This window comes from Doryrhamphus excisus, chromosome 17 (genome assembly GCF_030265055.1).
Source record: "Doryrhamphus excisus isolate RoL2022-K1 chromosome 17, RoL_Dexc_1.0, whole genome shotgun sequence".
Taxonomy (NCBI): Eukaryota; Metazoa; Chordata; class Actinopteri; order Syngnathiformes; family Syngnathidae; genus Doryrhamphus; species Doryrhamphus excisus.
In genome coordinates, this window is record NC_080482.1 from 4943581 (window position 1) to 4959064 (window position 15484).

Below are 15484 nucleotides of genomic sequence, written 5' to 3' on the forward strand. Positions count from 1 at the left end.
CGCACTCACTGAAATGATACACTGACCACTTCATTACATAACGTGTGCTATATGTACCTTACAGGCTGCCATAGCTAAGGGTGAAGTGAGTATCGCAAGATTTTGTCTTGGGGTTTGATCCAAGATGGCTACGTAAACAAACCAAGCACAGATACAACAGTTTGTTTGCACCCTAACCAAGCGGGTGAACGAATAAGCAAATATTTTGGATGCTAACTGAAAAGCGGATGTTAACCAAGGTACCACTACTGCACAGGCTGTAACGCCGGAAAGTTTGGTTGTACTTCACCTCATATGATGCAGACTCAACCACCTGCAGCAACGACCATGTTGTCATCCCAAGTCATCCCAGCACAAACAAACAAAAGTATACAAGTGGTGATTTACTTAGCATTTGCTCCACATGTATCTCGATCAGACTGTAGAACCTGGAAACATTTAAAGAAAATCTTTTATGTAAAAGATATATGGCATATGGGGAGAAAATGGAATGGAATTAAATGAAATGAACAATTCCTGTGGGGATTCCTGTAGCATATTAAGCTATTAAGAGCAGCATAAATGATATCTATTTCATTACAGTGATCAAGGATTAAATTAGAGGCTTGAGCCCTGTAACATATACACTAAGTCTCCTCTAAGGCTGAGGGAGCCCTCTGCTTCCCAAAGGTCATTATAGCTGAGCAGAGAATATGGCCCCAAGTCTCTTTCCGCTTTTCTGCTTCTTCACTCTCTTGCTTACACTTCTCAACCCCTCACGTACGATGAGACAAAATAGCTTTATTTTATTTTCACACTTTTAACCTTTTTAGATAGTAGAAGTGTTAATCCCCTTTCTGCTGCTGTGGGGGTAAACATACTGAATATATTGTGAAGCTTACCTGCCTCCTAGTGAGCGTACAATTTGGAAAATTTCAAGATTTTCGATTCTTCTGCATCTTAAGTTTAGAGAGTCCCACAGAGTTTTTTTGTGTCTTGGTCTGGATTTGAAGAAGCCTGGTATCAGGGCTGGCACAAAGGGCCACACTCAAGAAGCGGTGCTGGCAGGGGTTGAGGAGTGTGGCCCTGTTTGGATTTTCAGGCTGCATTATGCATTCATGTTTAGTCTCAGGTGCTACGTTTTATCCCCAGGCCAGCTTGGACACATTTTCAATGGACCTTTTGGATGAAAAACTGTATAGGTGGGAGAAAAAAAAATGATTTCCATGCTTATAGAGATCTGCTGCTTTGTTCTGTCAGATTCAATTACCTCACCTCTAATTAGGGAGCTATAGAGGGGGTTGGGTTTGTGATCCACATATCACACTGTGGAGCCTGCTGATAGTGGTAGGTATCGCTATCACTGCCTGGCCGAAAGCTGCTCACACTGAAGCCGAGTGTGAAAGCATGCCATGAAGTTAGCAGTCGCTCATCCAGTATATGGTAGCATCTAAGCTCAGACTCGGTCATTTGTTTTGCAGGCTTTTGTTTAAAAAAAATGTTATTGTTTGCAAAGTTTGGATATAAAGTGGGTTTCTGCAAGTCAGCATTCACGGCCCTGCAAACTGCTATCAAAAAAATGTTGTTCAATCCATCCATTCCATTCTTTTTCTGGGTCTGGGTCAGAGAAGCCCAGACTTCCACGCCTTCCAGTTCCACCAGGAGACACACCGTCATCCCTCCAGCATGTCCTAGGTCTGTTGGAATGTTAGTGGCTTGTTAGCATTGTGTTGCAAATAGGCATTTTTTATAAATGTATGAACTATTTATAGATTTTAGCCATTCACTGGTCGGTATCGAACGTAACTCTTGAAGAAATCAGGGACCTACTGTATGTGTTTTTCCACTTTGCTGTTCCTTTTTAGTTTTCCTGCTCATTCCACCACCTCAATCTGCAGCCTTTCTCCTCATTGCTCCCCTTTTCTCCGTGACTCGATCATTAATCCTCTGTCCATCATGTGGTCTGTGAGTATCACCCCATTTTATAAACTCAGTGTGAGCATTAGCATAACCCGCTCTGCAGCTCCACTCTGCATGGCCGATCCCTATCAGACAGAGGCCATGCCATGAACAAAAGAGCCACTGTGATCAAGCCTGCATTCAGCAACCAATGTCTCTATTAACATTGGCTGCTCCTGGCTGCTGCTCCCACTGCATGACTGTTTGAACAGGGCTGATATTTCCCCCCCCTCAGAAGTAGTCGGGGGGGCAGAGGAAGAGCTTGATGAATGTGGATGATACAGTTCAGGGTGGAGTGTGCACAAAAAACAGATCCAAACATTGACCCTGGCAGAGGAGATATTATGTCCCTCATTTTAATAATTTTATGAACAAGCCTTTATTCTTGTAACTTATACAGAAGTACAAGCGAAATTGTGCAATCATACGTCTATACATATACAACATACTATGCAGTGACGGGATGATTGGGCGATGAAGGGGGGGGGGGAGAAGGGGGACAACAAGTCCAAACTAATCTCCTAAATGAAGGAGCACAGTGTGGGGCCTACAATTTGGCATACAAGTAAAACATATATAGACCAGCGCCACAAAAGGGGATATGGTTCTCGATGCGACCAGCAGCCAGCCAGGCTACCTGCAGCCAATTACGGTGCAAGTCGTGGTCCCCGTCATGCCCGTACAGGGGCGGAAAAAGCAGAAATGTTGCATTTCCAGAAATTAAGTACAAATGTTTTTATGTGAAAATCAAAATCCAAGTGTTTTCCAGGGTGTAGTCTCCCTGTGCCCCGAAACAGAATAAGTGGAAGAAATTGCTGATGGATGGACATAAACTTAAATCTTATTACCAACCCTCTAAAAACCTTCTAGAGCAGGGGTGGGCAAACTTTTTGACTCGCGGGCTGCATTGATATAACAAAATTTCCGGGGGGGGGGGGGCAGTCCACCTGGTATTATTGTATCTGTAAAATTGTCATGCAATCTGCTATTATTATTTATTATTTTATATTTATATTTAAATATTTTAAAAATAATAAAATATTATAATAATTAAAATAAAATTAAAATAATAATTATTATATCATTATTATGTAAAATATGCAAATATAACAATATTATTATATATAATTAATATAATAATTAGCATTAATATAATAAATATAATAATCATAATAGTTATAATAATATAATAATAATTATTATTTTAATTTTTATTATTATTATGTGCTTGTGTCTCTTTTTTCAGGAGCACTTTGTAAACAACAGACCATGTCAAACAACGAAATTGATACAACCATCAAAAGGTTGGCTCAGGCCATGATGCCAGGTTGTATGTTGAGTTTAAATTAAATACTTTTGAAAGATTGGGCGGGCCGTATTGAAACACTTGGCGGGCCGGATGTGGCCCCCGGGCCGTAGTTTGCCCACCCCTGTTCTAGAGACTTCTGTCACTGTACTCACTAGTTGCCTGCCTCTCCCACGCCCACTCGTTTCACTGGCAAAGCTGCTCTGATTGAACAATTTGACCAATTATTGTTTGAGTCACATGACAGGGTGGAGTGTGATTAATCTCTTCCTGTGAGCATTATGAACAAAATTACCTGAAAAGATGCCAAAAAGCTGTGCAGGTTAAAATAAGCATATATCAAAATAATCTGGGTCATTTTAGGCATCTGGGTATGGACTTATTTTTTCTGCTTGACTTCTGAGCATCTCTAAATATTCATAATTTAGGGCATTATAATCCCATCATCTGTCTTTTTTTTTAAGTGAAATGAAAAGCAGAAGCTCTCTGTGGTGTCACTGGCCATCTGAACTCCAATGGAGTCTTGATAAGAAGGTGAAGCAGACTTTCCTGTGCCCCGGTTGGTCTGCAGAGCCTATAGAAATGCACCAACAAGCGTGGGTCACACACTGAATGTGACAGGATTTTAAACAGTACACAACTAAATATAGCACGGACGCCACTATCAGAAAATGAGTTAGGAGTGTGGTGCTAGTCGTTTAGAAAGTCATTATTCTTATCATTGCTGTCTCTGAAATAATTTCAGGTCCCTCCATGCAATGAATACTATATAATAAACTAAACATGTGAGAATATGAACAAACTTTACTAATCTACGCAATATGCAAGGAGTCGCCATCTGGCCCCTGTAATGGCGCTGACTGAGTGGAGTATTTCATTTTTTCATATTCAGATAGGCCTGCGGTATCTCTATCAGTCTGAAAATGCTCCATTTAGTTCTTATCAGTTAGGGGGGGGAAGTGAGATGCCCTTATTCTGAGTCTTTTAAACTGCAATTCTATGTCATTTTATCTACCTAATCTTTGTGTCTTATTGACCGCAAAGTTTATCTTTAATCTCCCTTTAGCCTTATCATCACACAACACTGTGGCTCCATTTTGTAAGGTATGCAATAGTGGCGCTGTATTTGCACCCAACAGAGGAAGAATAATTGTATTTATAAGATTAAAATGTTTGAAATCAGGGTCAAAATAATTATTTTGCTTGTTTTAAGTGTTTCTGAGATTTGAAGTAATGATAAATTAGTCTGGTAACATAGTTTTTTTTTTATTAAAAGAACAAAATAAATAAGATTTCACATATTTTGTCTATCTTAGAATTCCACATGTTTTCCCGCTTACTTGCGCCTTTGTGTGTCCAATTTCCTTGGTGGCAGCTTTTAACGTCACTCATATAATCTCCCCTTGATACCGCCTTGTTTATCTCTCTGTATCATCTTAAGCGATGCTGGACTCATAGAGTCGTGTCATGGCTCACTTCACTCCTCAGCAGAAGGCATCAGATAAGATCATAAAACTGAATCCTAATTTAAACACGCTTCCTTCTGCAACGCCTGGTCGAGATCTGTGTGCTTCTCATGTCCAGGGCTCTTGCAGATGTAGACCTCTTCAAAGGAGTCGTTTATAGAACTAATGACAAGAGCACATCCGGGGAGTCTCTGATGAGGCTCGGATTGAGAGAAATTTAAGATGCTTTATTAGAGCTGACTTTAGTTTTACACTACAATAGAAGAAACATATTAAAAGGTGTGCCAGTGCATTTTGAGCTTCAACACTTTTGAAATGATTATTCAAACTTTTCAGTTACTGTGCATTTCCTGCATGGGGATATGTTGTGGTGTGAAGTAGAATAGTATGTGACATGCTTTTTTCCCCTTTTTACAGCTAATACAATTCAGGTAGCAAAAGAGTAATTCCATCAATGCCCTTTATTTGAAGCAAAAATGGTAATATACAAATTCCAAAGAAGATGTACAGCTACGAGCCAAACTCTGAAATCATTTAGATTTAAGGAAGTAATAATGCACAGAGGGGAGAAGAAAAAAAATTAATCACACGGAAAAGTGTCTCCTTTAAGATTGCGCTAGTGTATTACCTGGAGGCATTGAATGTAAATGGAAAATTGTACATCGTACCTTGTGATAAGACTAACAAATTAATAAAAGTATTTTCATTCCTGTTCCCCTGCTGATGCTTGTACAAAAAGAAACTTTTACTTCCTCTATGTGAGGTTTTGTTTTATATGGACTCTAATTAATATAACTGCTCACTTTTTTTTATTTTTTTTTTAACCAATGACGTGTAAAAATTCTTTGCAAAACTGTGTTGACAGTCCAACACAAAACTACAGACTAAAATCTGCTAAAAAAAAAAAAAAGAAACAAGAAGACAGACTTACTTCTTGAAAGCCTCAAGGATCTGATGAAACTGCTTAACATCGGTATGCGTATGTGTGTATTTGTGTATGTGTGTGTGTGTGTGTTCCCTCAGGTCCTTTGGAGGATGGCCTGGAGGAAGAGGAGGAGGAGTGTATCTCTGAGGAGAACGAGCTTCTGGCCAAAGATGAGTTCTCGGTGGAAGAGAACTTCTCTGCTGAGTTTGAGACGGAGAACATGAACTGTGGGGACATGGAGTACTTCTGCAGCAAAGGTGAGGATCGAATATAAAAAAAACCAAAAAAAAAAAACCGATGATTTCCACATGGCATGTGCTGGGCTCTTTTTGATGCCTAATACCTGACAATCTGTTAGGGAACCCTGGTGTCAAAGCATCACAAGTGAATGGAAGTAACGCCAAAGCCTTTTAACAAAAGTCCTGTTCGAATCAAACCTGGCATCAATATCAGAACTTCTCCAACATCACTGCCTGCTGTAGAAACTGTCCATTTTGATAATTATTCCCGCCCCCCACCCAAGAGCAGTGGTTTGATCTGAGAGATGGCATTGGCAGCAACTGTGATGGCACTGTGAAGGTGCGCTACGGTGAACCAATGCACTGGAGAGCGTCGTAGTCGCCTTTGAGGTTGTGCTAAAGCATCGCGGCTACACCGAGCAGCACCTGCTACTGCTCGGAGGTCCAGCGTAGCTTCGCCAGGAAGGCCCGGGCCTTCTTTGAACTGCAATTCAATTAGATTTCTTCTTTGTGCGTTTGTTTCATTTTGGTCACACCTTGCCATCACAGGATTTAATTTGTGGTCTGCTCCAGGTTACGGTGTGAAGATGACAGAGTTGTCCCACCTTCACCCCCCCTCCCTCCAACCCTCACCTCCTCTAACCCCTTCCTACCTCAGGTGTCCCCCGCCCCCCTCGCGGATGCCATATATTTGACTTTTTAATGAAGCACCAATTCTTTGAATGTGTGCCTTCTTTCTCCTTTCAAAGGGAAAATTGTTTAGAATAATTTTTTTCACACTTCTAAACTGATGTGCCTTGTGGGATTACATTAGAGACGCAGAATTAATCTTTCATGTTTCAGGTAGGCTATGCCCCAGTAATTGTATCAATGTCTTCCTTTTGTTCTTCGGGAAAAGTTGAACGGCACATTTGTTTAGAAATTGCAATTACCAGCAACACTGTGTCTGTTTTTAGCCTTTTGTCTCTGACGTGATGTGTCCTTAAACTTCAAAGTGGAGTGTATAGGTTTGTAATTGCCCGGTAGCCATGATATAGATGCTGCAGAACACATTGGAGGCTTCTGCTGCCGCTGCAAGAAGAAGAAGAAGAAGAAGAAAAAAAAATACAACTTCTGAAAATCTTCAAAGCCACTTGATATTCTCTTTGTTTTGGGTAAACCCGTGTGAGGAACTTGGCCTCAAATCTTCTTTTCAGTCCCGGTGTTTGTGAAGAAAGTTAACAGGGAAAAAGCGTCATGTCAAATGCTGAAATTATTAATCTGCTCGTTGTCATACACAAGCGCGACATGTCAGATTTTTGTATTACTTCTCTATCTACACTTGCAAGCGGCTAAGTCTCCTTTGCCTCTAAGACCCAAATGATGTTTTATCCACATTCATTTTTCCATCATGGCAAGTTTTACACCATCATCAGGTGTAGCCATTTCCCCCATGATCCCTTTCACAATAAGATCTATTTAAACCTAATGTCAGCGTGGCTTAAATTTGCCCCACTTGTGAAACTGCTGTGAATTAAGAAAAAATGCAATCCAGGCAGCATTAAATGGTTTAAGTGTGTTATTCCTCGACTATAAGAGGAAAAGGAAAAAGGGACCCCTTGATTAACTAAACCCTCTCAAATGCGATGGCGTGCTGTAATTAGCCTTGTGCGGACTTGAACGTGGGTTTTAAAGCAGCCACTCATCCCATGGCCTTTATCTTGTGCTGCTTTCCGGAGAATAAGGTCTCCCGTGTAAGGTTCCTCCACTGAGCAGCGGCTCTCTGGTCTTAGCTTAGCCTTGTATCTGTGTAGTCACTCTCTGAAATGGGCTTGTCAGGGGGACCTAAAACCTCCATTAAAAGTTTCAGTCTATAATAGGTATTAAAAAGCTGTTGGAACACAAAGAAGAGTACCAATTTTCATTAACATATGAAGCACTTATTAACTTTGATCAGAGTGCGGTGAAGTAGTAAAGCTGCTTAAAGGCGCAAAGGTCAAGAAGTTGAATGCCACCAAGGCTCAGCCATTTGCCTTACCCTTGCAGAAAAGAGACTGCCTAGATAAGTAAAGGGAGCACCTTCGCGTCCCATCTGGGCTGAGGCTTGTGGACCTCTGAATGGATTGGTGGTTGACTTCGGAGCTGGTTTTGTTAAAGGTGACTGGCTCGGGTGCCACTCGTGCACATCACGTAGAGAGCCATACAAATAAACACAATTCAAACTACCTCAAGTTATGTTTGGGGGTAATATAGCCCACAGACGCGTTTCCTGTTGACACACCTGGGTCTGTAATGACAAGAATACAACATTTCCCTTTTGCCCCGTCTTTTCATGCTGTCTATTTTTGAGATTCCACGCAGGCTGTTGTCACAAGCTGCTCCGTCTTGTGTCTTCCAAGTGCTGCCTGTTGACAATGAGCATTACTTGACAATTGATTTGTGCATCACCGAGTCATAGTCTTATACTATACTTACATTTCTTAAACGTTGTCAGGTCTGTTAGTGTCTTTATTGATTTGTGAATGATGCCGGTGCCAGCAACTCATACAGCGGTTTGTACAGAAAAATAAATATTACCACATGTGTTTTTAATATTAACAACAATGATTATTAGAATGATTGAAGGTAATGGTAATGGTTTTATTTCATTTGAACATGCATCAGATTACAATTGAGTGCATCCCATAATCAGTTCACAGTCCCACATGTCCAAAAGGAGTAGGAAGAAGCAAAGCTTATTAAATCCTACCCCTCCATCTGGTACTTTTACAATCAGTAACTGTTACATTTGTTCACTTCCTGCTTTCCTAATATAGTTAATTTTTTTTATTTTTATTTTTTTGTCACGTACCGAAGTACGAGGTGATATGACCATCCAATGACATAATGGGCACCAGAGTAACTGTCAATATAGTGATATGTATATATATAAGGCACATTAAAGTCATTGCAAAATGCACACTTAATATCTGAAGGCAAACCTTCCATCGTGAGCTCATTGTGTAGTTTGGTGAGGTCTGATCCGTGCACCGATATCAATATCTGCAGAAAAAAAATGTGATCTAATATCTCATTGTTATGCCAATGTTGCCAATAATATTGGTTGACAGATATCATCGGACATTCCTAGAAATAACAGAGCGCTACCAGCATCAAAGATGACACCTTTTATGTTACACAGAAGTGATCCCATTCTCCAGCAATGCACCAGGAGCATCTCCTTGACTTCTTCGCCCAGTGCTGCTAGTGCCCAGAATGGCCAATGTTGAATTTGAATGCATAGCTGAAGCTGGAGAATATGGGGAAATGCTAATTTGCGGTGCGATAAGATGAATCGAGTCATCCCTTTAGCCCCATTTGACTCAGTGGAGGAAATTAATCATTAATGTTTGTTAAGTATGACAATCTAACTGGGCCAGATCTACATGCTCAGAGACTGAGGCAGAGTGAGATAAAGACAGAGGCTGCAGAAAAGGAGGAAAACTGCCAGATTCTGTAATGATGGGAATTTATTGGCATTTAACGAGACAGTGGGAGGGCATTTTACGGCCACAAATTGAATGCAGTTTCAACATGTTTTTCTGATAGTAGAGAAGTCAACCAAGCTTGACTTTGGAGAAAAAATGTTGGCTATGAGTAAATGTAATCTGTTGCTGCATAATGCCAGTCAGCAAATAAATGCATTATCATCTGACTACCACTTCTGCATGGATGGTAGGTATTTCCCCGTAAAATGAATTCATTCATTCATCGCATTCTGAATTATTACTTTGCTCTTGGGGAGGCCTGAAAAACCTGTCACTGGGTTAAAGTGTGAAAACTTGAATTCACTAACACATAATGAAAGACCGTCATGTATGAAGACTTAAAAATCCTTATATTCAATATTGCTGAAATCGTGCCCTTTCTTTCGCCTCAGTGGTCAGGATTACAGCGCTCTGAGGTCCTCCAGCTCCGCACACACACACGGGATTGACATTTTCAAGGGCTTCCTTAGCTGAGACAATGCTAAAAGGGGGAGAAAACGCCAATATGACTTTGTTGCTACCTTGCTCGAGGAATTGTTTGTGTAAATTGCCTATAAGCTTATTGACCTGAATGTGTGTCACGCTGTGTGCGACTGTGATTTGGCTCGAGAGCTGTTCTTTGATAAAGCGGCGATAGGGTGATTTGAACAGCTCACTGGCTCCTCATGCATGCCCGCCAACCCTGCACTCAGCGGGCCACCTCGCACCCCCATCCCCTCTGCTCTGGTTAGCTCCATCTGAGTCTGCAGGGAAAGGAACCGACGTGAACTGTTAAATATGATATGTGAGAATGATCTATGTCCAGGAAACAGACCTTGTCTTTATTACTTCATGTAGATCTCAGTGATTTAGACTGTGATTAAATCTATTTCTATACATGACAGGTTACAATAACAAAAAAATGATATTGTTCCCCGTTCCCCGCTGTGCTGTAGTCAAAGGAACGCTGCCACAGCACTTCCTGCGTCTGCTGTGCTTTTTCTTCATGACATTTGTGCGGGGGAACTTCATCAAAGCCCTGTGACATTGTTCCCTGTGACGCTGCCTGGATGCTTGTGTTTAAAATGCATTGCAAACTGTGTCAGATAGAAGGCAGAAAATCCTTAATCACTCCTTAATTAAGGAATCATCATGTAGCTTCGTTTCCCGGGCTGTAATTAAACACTTCCAATACGTTCCGTTACAGGGCTTAGCATGTACGCTTGAGATCAAGGTAGTGCCTTTAATGTTATCTCACTGGCTTTTCTTTTTTTTTTTTTTTTTTTTAACTCCGCTCCATTGGAAGGAACTGTTGATATGCGCTTTTGTGATCACCATCATAATACGAGCTAATAGTATGTAACTCTTTACTGCCATACTCAGCCCGACAATAAATAATGGGGGAATTGTCGTTTTTGTGGCTTCTGTGATAATATAACTGGAGGGGGGGGGGAAACGCCTGTCCGAGTTGACACTCGCATAAACAGAACTGGGTCGTAATGACCGCATGTGGTGGAAGTAGGACATATCTTCAAACTTCTTTCCAATAATACTTTTCTCTTTAACATCTCCTCAAGTAGGAGGACGACAGCAGACATCCCTTTGGCAGTGTTTGCTTCCTTTGAACTGAACCATGTCAAAAAAATCCAAACAAGCTCGAGTGTGCGCTTGATGTGAAGATTAACTTCACTGAGGATAGACAGTGACACTGAAGTGTGATAAGAACGCTTATATGTGTAGTTTAAAAAAACTATCATAACGGAAAAACTTGTAAAAATATAAAAATAAAAATATACTGCTGTAAAAATATACCGTATTTTCCTGACTATAAGTTGCACTTTTTTTCATAGGTTGGCTGTTCCTGTGACTTATACTCCAGAGTGACTTATAAATGAAAAAAACGTTTATGTCACTTAAACACTGGACGCCTTTTTTGTTCATGTTTATTTTTTGTATTGCTGAATAACGATTGTGTTAGCATATCTTACATCTATTCAGCTTGTTCTTTATTATTTTATTATTGTTAGAACTTGCCTTCCAAGAGGACATAATGTCTGTTTTGGTCAAGTAGTTTGGAAAATAACTTACCCGCAAAAAATGCGACTTGTACTCCAGTGTGACTTATGATTAAGATATGCCTTTATTCGTACCTCAGTGGGGAAATTTGGAAACTTATGTATGTTTTTTCTACCTAATTATGCATTTTTGGCATTTTGCGACTTTTACTTCAGAAAATACAGTATTTGAATTGAGGTTTTGTTTACCATTTAGTGACATGGTATGTTTTTTGATTATGTATTGCATAACCCATACATCAGGTAGTAGCCATTGAAAAATGTATCCGGATTTATATGCCTATAAAACTTTGAGTAGATATGTGACAAAAGTAGCACTGGATGTGAAAACAATGAGCGCATTAAAGAAGTTCCGGTAATGTTTAAAATGATTGATATATGGCAAAATACTGTAGACATGTGCTCATGTTGCGGATGATGGGCAAAATTCCCTCCCAAAAGTGCAATTTTCCTTTAACAAGGACTTTAAGTACTTACATGCTGAGCGAGATACCCAAATATATCCTTGGTATGGTCTGTATGAATCAAAAGATGGTATAACACACATTCTCATTCAACAGGAGATCAAACGTTAACGACCACCTCTCCCCTGCACATTGCTTTCCTTCCTGTTCTATGGTGCTTCTTCCTCTTCCTGCAAGCACTCATGGGAAATCCTTTGACACAAAAGTGTGCAGCTGGGCCTAACGAGCTCACTACTAATGTGCCAATTCCCTATGCATAAAACCTGGTCACATACATAAGTACAAACATAGGACACCTCATGTTGTGCTATCATCATGTATACTCTCACTGTGATTCATACAGATGATAAATGTAATCAGTGGGTAATCAGTCATGCTCGATTTATATTGCTTATGTGACTTTGTTGGATTTGTATGGTTTGCAGGAGAGGAGAACGGCAACCGAGAAACAGGAGAGCCAGAGGTGGACGGCCAGGCTGACAAGACGAGGCATGCTGCAGTGGGGCCAGACGAATGGGATGGTCCAAGTAAGCAAGCCAAGTATTCTCCAAGCAGGCGTGTCAAAACTCCCGGTGCCGTGCATGTTTTCTATCCAGCCGGTCACTGAAGCAGGTGATTTTAATGATCCACACCTCCGTCAGTTTGAGGGGAGGAGCTCATCAATTAAATCACCTGCTGAAGAAATTGGTTGGAGAGAAAACCTACATACAGTGAATACTAGTATATCAGTAAGTAGAATAGTACAACTGGGGTGGAAGAGATTGACATTTGGAAAGTAATGAAGCATTGTCTTTGCATGGTGACTTAATCTAACAGAAATGTACAGTCTATGTAAATAACAGGTTATTTAGGACGCATTCAGTTCTAACATATACAGTGGAACCTGAGTTTGGCGATTCGGTTTCCTATGAAAATGATTTCATACAGCCAAACAATTTGTGTCCCTTGAATTAGGTGCCCCAACAAAGCATCCACACATTGGTGACTTAGTATCTGTGTGTAGTCAGATTACAGCCAGAGAATCATTTAATCGAGAGGAGACGCTTGTAAAAACACTATTGAATTCAGGAAAGATGTCGCAAACTACGAAGGTAGCGTCTGTTGCAACAGGATCGGTAAGGCAGGAACGTTTAAAGGGGACCTATGCTTTTTCCACTTCCACTTTTCTGACCTATAAATGTAGTTAGAGTTTCAGATAAGGGTTGTGCATTTGGAAGTGAGCCCTGATAAAAGTTTGGGATGGCTCAAAACGCCCGGTTTCAACGACATTTCACACTGGACTGTTTGGAGAACATGGGCCAGTATGCAGCTGGACTAGCCGAAAAACCGTTGCCTTTCCAACGTTACTCGGTTGTATCGAAGAGACAGAAGAGCAAGCAGTAAGTAAGAATTTATCAGTGTCCTAACTGGATTTATTTTGTGGAAGTCATGGAAGAAAAGCGGTTGTCAGTGTAGCATTATAGAGTGTGCATACAGGGAAGGCGGTTGCTAATAGCCATTTCCCATCACAATCAGTGGTTCTACCAGAGTTTTTTAAACACTGGTAATCCTGAAAAAAAGAGTGTAATGACCACATTACACGTTATCGATGCTGTAGAAAACCTAATGATAAAATGATAGAGCTACTTACCATTGAGAGATGACTTGAAGTAACCTCTTTTCTTTGGAAACTTTAGACTATCCGATCTCTACTTCCGGATCGGATTCGGGATCCAATACATATGGCTGTAAAGCAGACATTTACAAGTAAGTTCAAGGGAACTACTTAGTTTAAATGTAAATAAATAAAGTAAGTTTACATTGTTTTGTGTTAATATTTCGAACGGACTAATCGGAATGACATTATTGAATTTAAGAATGTATTTGTTTTTTTTTTACGTTTTGGTTTGACTTTTTGGAAAGGATTAATAATGAAAACCGAGGTTCCACTGTACTAGCATTCACAGTACTTTTCCTGAAAAGTAACATTGTTTTCGCGTTTTTTTAGATTCCAAAAAGGCGACTTCCTCAAAGTGACGGATAATACATTGAACAAGATAGTTGCATGGCAATTACGTCTCAGCACGCCCACTGCTGAACACTCAAAACATGATTCCATTTAATGTATAAAATGACCTCAGGAATTTATTGCAGGTAAAGGCATTTGTGAAACGAGAGAGAGGAGAAAAAAAAAGAGCGAGAGAGAGAGAAAAAAGTGGATTTGGGCAAGTTGTGCTTGCTAGCTCAAAGCCCCCCGGGGTGTGTATTTTATACTGACAGTGAATCAGTGTTATCGCACCTATCAGATAATGCATTTATCATTAAATTTCACATTTGCATTTAAATCTGGGGAAGGAAATGAGCATTGCTGGCTAAAGATAAGAGCGCTAGGATGACAGTAATAAACCATCACTGTGATCAGTCAGGAGACAGGGCTGAGGGGGTCAGCTCAGAACTATGGGGGCCGTGACAAAAAGAAGGCATCAAATGCCGAGAAAAGACACTTTGGGCCGAGAAATGCTGAGCTTAAAAATACGACTTTGAAAAGAAGGAATGGATGTAGCGCGGTCAGATGTACGACTATAATTATTGCTCCTACTTAAGCATCAGAATGAGATTTACAGGCTCAGAAACACACTGCTTGACTGCAGACACCGGACTTAGTCGCTTGCATACACCGCGCATAGTTGAACTGCTGAGGAGGTGATGTGAGACATGTTGCACATTTCATGTTTTACTGAAGCACAGCCCGAGTGGTTCGGAGCTATCAAGCAACATTCTTCCACACCGGTGTCCTAATCTCTGCTGTATTACATTGTAAAAAAAAAAATGGCGCTTTAACATTCTCTGTGCACCGGCTACAATTCGAGAGCAAGGCTGGAAAAAAGCAAATCAACATATTGCCTTGAATATTTGTTTCTGTACTGTATACTGTACGCCACCATTATACTGAGTGATACTCCTTTCCTGTGTTTTTTCATTAGGCAGCACAGAGTGGGCAGAAATTAATCTCGCAGCATAATAATGCCATTCACTCTGCCATCATGGCTGCCATGAAAGGTCATTTCCCTTTTTAATTTTTCCCATTGTGTTGCAAAAGTCAGATGGGCATGTTATAATTTGAATAAAGAGGCGAATCAGACAATCAGATAGGGCCGTTTGAAAAGACACGACTTCCTGTTCAAAGCGATTAAAAGTAAATTTATTTAGTTTGCCACTGTCTACCCTTTAATCTCTTTGTAAATGTTCAGATAGTTCCACATTCAAAAAGTTCTTTGTTATTCTTTGGCTTAAGTTAAAGCAGGTCTGATTATGATCGCCCGCAGATAATTTTTAATCACTCCACGTGTAGCATCTGAATAGAATGTGTAATGGCCGTTCCATAAAAAAAAAGAGACAAGCCTTTTAATGAGGTGGGTTAACTCGGAACATGTCCACCTGCTTTGGTGATTCTATTGAAACACCTCAGTACACTTTCCCTTTTGCTGAGTAACAACAAAAGCCTTTACAACCCCACGTCCTGTAATTGAACATTTCTTCTTTTTTTGAGTCGCCGCATTTCATCTCCACTTTGCACATATCAAGTGGCTGTCCGTGATTGGCCCTT

General features: G+C 40.4%; 1 protein-coding gene across 3 annotated transcripts in view; it reads left to right on the plus strand.

Moving 5' to 3' along the window:
- The window catches only part of zfpm2a (zinc finger protein, FOG family member 2a), a 124062-nt gene that overhangs the window by 25785 nt on the left and 82793 nt on the right, over nt 1–15484 (plus strand). For 2 of the 3 annotated variants that reach the window (XM_058054015.1, XM_058054013.1), the window contains exons 2-3: nt 5734–5892; nt 12324–12425. The exons of the other annotated variant lie outside the window; for it this stretch is intronic. In XM_058054015.1, the coding sequence (XP_057909998.1) occupies nt 5734–5892; nt 12324–12425 (261 nt within the window). The remainder of the gene's footprint in view (nt 1–5733; nt 5893–12323; nt 12426–15484) is intronic. 3 annotated transcript variants of the gene reach the window in all.